A 4,180-nucleotide genomic window follows, 5' to 3' on the forward strand; every position below is an offset into this window, starting at 1 on the left:
AAAAAAAAAAAAAAAAAAGAAAAACAAAGGAACAGAAAACCCACAACCAAAGCAGTCCCAAGCGTTACGAAGAAACCCAGCGGAATGATCTAAGCTACTGTTAGGATCTTTGTCTATCGTTGCGACAGCAGCAGCAGCAGCACGCGCGGGGACTGTCGCGTCGTAGAGTTACGTGGCACTTGCGAACCGGGAGCGAAACTCTTTGGCACGGTTTAACGCGAGAGCGGTGTCCCTTGTCTCGCGATCCTACGGAGATAAAACGAAACATCGATCTCGTCGCGGTGGCTCGAAACTGCTACGTTACCGCGTTTTAAAGCGCGATCAACACGCGTTTTACCGTATATCGAGTGCCTGGCCCCGCGAACGTGGAAAACCGATTAAACGATATGCCGGCTTTCGCGGAGCAGATCGTTTGGTCTGTGACGTTTAACAAAGTTGCGTACGTATACGTGATCGTAACGAAGAAAAGAGCAGGATGGAGTCTATGGTAGATAAGACTGAATCCGCTGAGAGAAATGGTTCGGACAGAAGCGTGACCCGCCACCATGTGTGCATACAGAGAAACGTGTTCCGTAACACGGTTAAGGAAAAAACTATGCGTAATAGCGTTTGTCGGCCGACAGAAGAGCGTCCAGCGGAGTTTGGCGAGTTACGTTATGATAATGCATATAGGTAATGTACGAGTTACATATCGCACGTGTACAACCGTCTGATTGACTTTCTAGACTCGGTTCTCCGGATCTTTCCGACCATGGTTCGATTATTATCGTGTGCGAGCACCGCGTTAAGTAGCCAAAATGCCTGTTGTTGTTGGACGTCGGATTTGGTACATACATGACTGACCTTCGACGTGTGGGTACGAAGGCTGGATTCTGTGGCGAAGCCTTTGCCGCAGATGTTGCAATGGAACGGCCGGTTCTTCGCCCGTTCCACCTGAGCGTCGTGATTTCGAAGGTGTTGCTGCAAATTCGATAATTGAATGAATGCCCGCCCGCAATCCGGTAGATGGCACTTGTACGGACGTTCACCTGCAACAAGAAAAGTTTATTTCGTACCGTGAATCGGCGCACGGACAACATCTATCGATAAAACGATAACGATAACGATAACGATAACGATAACGATAACGATAATCGGCCGTGCGTCGGTGGCGGAGTCGCGACTATGATGGCGTACCGTAGTACGACGCGAGGTTTCAATTTCGTCGACGGGTTAAAGAAAGAGGAAAAGAGAAAGAGAAAAAAACGAAGAAAAGAAAATCGGACACGATCGCATCGATAGAAGCAAATCGATCGGCAATCGATAATCGCAACGCTATCCGTGAAAGCGTAACGATTCTCGAATGGGTGATTAATCGTGAAACGCGTATGAGATACGAGAACACGGTACGAGACAACGTAGGTCGCCGGTCGAATTACTTTTTTCCGGGGACGTGCAACAGGTATCAGCGGCCAGATTTAGGGATGAGCGTAAAAAATGCCACTCGTTTTAAAACGACCATTAGAGTCGCTGTTTTAACAGCCCGTAACCAGCACCCTGATTTAAAACAATGAAAGCGTATCTGTTTGTCGGCTTTTTTTTTTTTTCTTTCTCCTCCACTCTGTTTGCGTGTATAATCGCGCGACAGAGTGGTGATTCGCCCCGAATCCTGGTTCGCTTCGAATCCCGGTTCGCCGATCGAACCATTGGTTTCGAGAATTTTTAATCGACGTGGTACGCAGCAGATTCGTATTAACGAGCAGAGGGATCACGGCAATTTGTAGGAGTTAATTCTCGCTATCCGATCTAACTTACGCGTCAAGCATTTATGCAGATTCTTTCCTAATTATTTTAAAAGCCGATTAATATTAAACGGACGATGTTAGCGGGAAAACATCAGTCGGAGCTCTCAAGCTATTCCATCGATTGGCGTCGAAGGAACGGTGCAATTTTTATTACGCTCTCTGGTTCGTTGCTAGCCCGATGCTCGCCCGTTGCTCTATTCTAATTCCCACAAGCGATTGGCTCAATTTAACTTTTATTAATATCGACATTCTTCCCCGATCCTTTTTACCCCAGGCACTCGTCCTTTTTCCTCCTTCTTGTTTCCTCTCCCACTCTCGCTACACTTGTTACTTCCTCGTTAGATCAGATTCATCTTTTATTCAGTTCGATCGAAGTTTTAATAAAAATAACTCGATAACATCGTCCACGTTTCTTTTTTAATATCTCTGGCTGCGCTATCTCGCTGGCATTACCCTTGTAACTTGAAGTAGATCAAATTCTTCAGAACGAATACGCCGTGATACACTTACTTGATATTTACAGATATATAGCGGCAATATCGGAATTGTGCAGAGAGGGAGAGAGAGAGAGAGAGAGAGAGAGAGAGAGAGAGAGGGCAATTCTTAAAGAGAGGGTCGCGGCGTAGGTCCTTTAATAAGGGAAAGATTCGATTCTCCTCGAATAACGGGAATATAAATTTGATATCCGGAATATCATCACGGGACTGTGAATATATATGCAAATTCGGGTCTACTTTACGAGCGCTGTTAAAAAATTTGTTTCACTTACCAAGTATTGGGACGAGAATTATACTCTGGATATTTTATCGTAGAGATCGTACGAAGAAACGAAAGAAACCTTTATTTGTTTGTAGCTAATAGCAGAGACGGTTACGGACAGACAGACAATTATTTTCTCAGTTATCCATTCCGAATTCTTTGTCGCTTTATCGTATCGTCGAACGGTGAAGATAGCGCGAGAAACAAAACACGATCTCTCGATGAACTTGTCATCCGTCGCGCAAAGTTTCTACGGTAGTCGTAATATTTTCCTTATGCCGTACATGGCAAATTAATGCGACAAAACGATAGAGGGGAAGCAGCGTAAAATTTATTTATTACGCGCCGTTGCACGATGAATACATCAATGTAAGGTTCTGCTTTTATCGGCGAATGGAAAGGGAAATAGAAGGAGAAATAGAGAGAGAGAGAGAGAGAGAGAGAGAAAGAGAAGGGGAGATAGAATGGGAAAGAAATTGAAAAGACGAGACAGGCACGATGTAAGATTGGAAAACGTCGCGTAACGCGTGGCAAAAGTTATAGCCAATACGTAAACTATTACTTTTACGAGCTTTACTTTATCATTTTTATAAGCTTGGCCAGGCGGCCGTTTTACGAGTGGCGTTTATTTAGAAGCCGTGTACGCGCGCGTAAAATTTTATCGTGTTTGCATTTTCTGAAACACGCCTGTTTTACGCATCGCGTACGAATTTATCAAATATGCTTTTTTCGAATGACACGCAACCTTTTAACTTATAGATGCGCGTATATAACTACCTGCTGTCTCGATGATACACCGTTTCGAGTTCGATTCGAGTTCGTTCATTTTCTGCCGTACGAAAAACGCCCATCTATTCTTCTATTCAAGATTTCGCGGTTTCTTCTACCAGCGACGCTGCGTCCTACGTTTCGGTAGCCAGAACGATTTTTAAACGTACGTGGTGTGCGATAAATAAATAAGGGAGGATGCCCGTGTTTAATTAACACATTGCGATTCTTTTGCCACCGAATAAAATGTAACGTCGGTTAATTGCATTCGATTTGGTTAATCGGGCAAACGATAATAATCCGCAGGTGTTTTCTTTCAGAGGGAAAATAACGCGGCGGAGATGGATGCGTTTTGGCGGACGCATTCGTCCCGATGCTCTTTTTACTGCTCCCGGTTTAATGCCTTTCCGCGTATCTCTCGTGGCGACACTAAACATGCATCGACATTAAATTTTACTTGACGACCGTAATTCCCCGACGGTGTATAACGTCATTACATTCATCACCAACACTAGCTCGGAATATCAAATGAGAGTGGCGATATATTTGATTATTTGTCAGTGGTGCGGTTTCGCAGGCGCGTGTATCTCGCCGCCCATCGCCGATCCGCGGGAAAATTCCTCGCACGTTTTTCCACGAATTCGGTCACGCGTACCTGCGTGTATCGTACAGCGCGTGTGCACTTTTTTTTTTTATCGCGCGATACGCCTCGTCGTCCACTCGTCAAAATCACCGCCGAGCTTGCAAAAGTAGGTAGAAAGCTGGGAAAAAGCTGGCACGTGGTTGAACGTGTGAGTACGATACACAGCTTGGATACGTTCTCCTCTCTCTCTCTCTCTCTCTCTCTCTCTCCCTCCCCCCCCCCCCCC

The 4,180-nt window shown here is 45.2% G+C and overlaps 1 protein-coding gene across 1 annotated transcript in view; it reads right to left on the reverse strand.

Moving 5' to 3' along the window:
• The window catches only part of LOC100747486, a 70,952-nt gene that overhangs the window by 15,396 nt on the left and 51,376 nt on the right, over positions 1 to 4,180 (reverse strand). Inside the window, exon 6 of the mRNA XM_033320106.1 lies at positions 835 to 1,028. Within this exon, the coding sequence (XP_033175997.1) occupies positions 835 to 1,028 (194 nt within the window). The remainder of the gene's footprint in view (positions 1 to 834; positions 1,029 to 4,180) is intronic.

The sequence above is a fragment of the Bombus impatiens genome, unplaced genomic scaffold (genome assembly GCF_000188095.3).
Source record: "Bombus impatiens unplaced genomic scaffold, BIMP_2.2 scf_0237, whole genome shotgun sequence".
NCBI classification, from domain to species: Eukaryota; Metazoa; Arthropoda; class Insecta; order Hymenoptera; family Apidae; genus Bombus; species Bombus impatiens.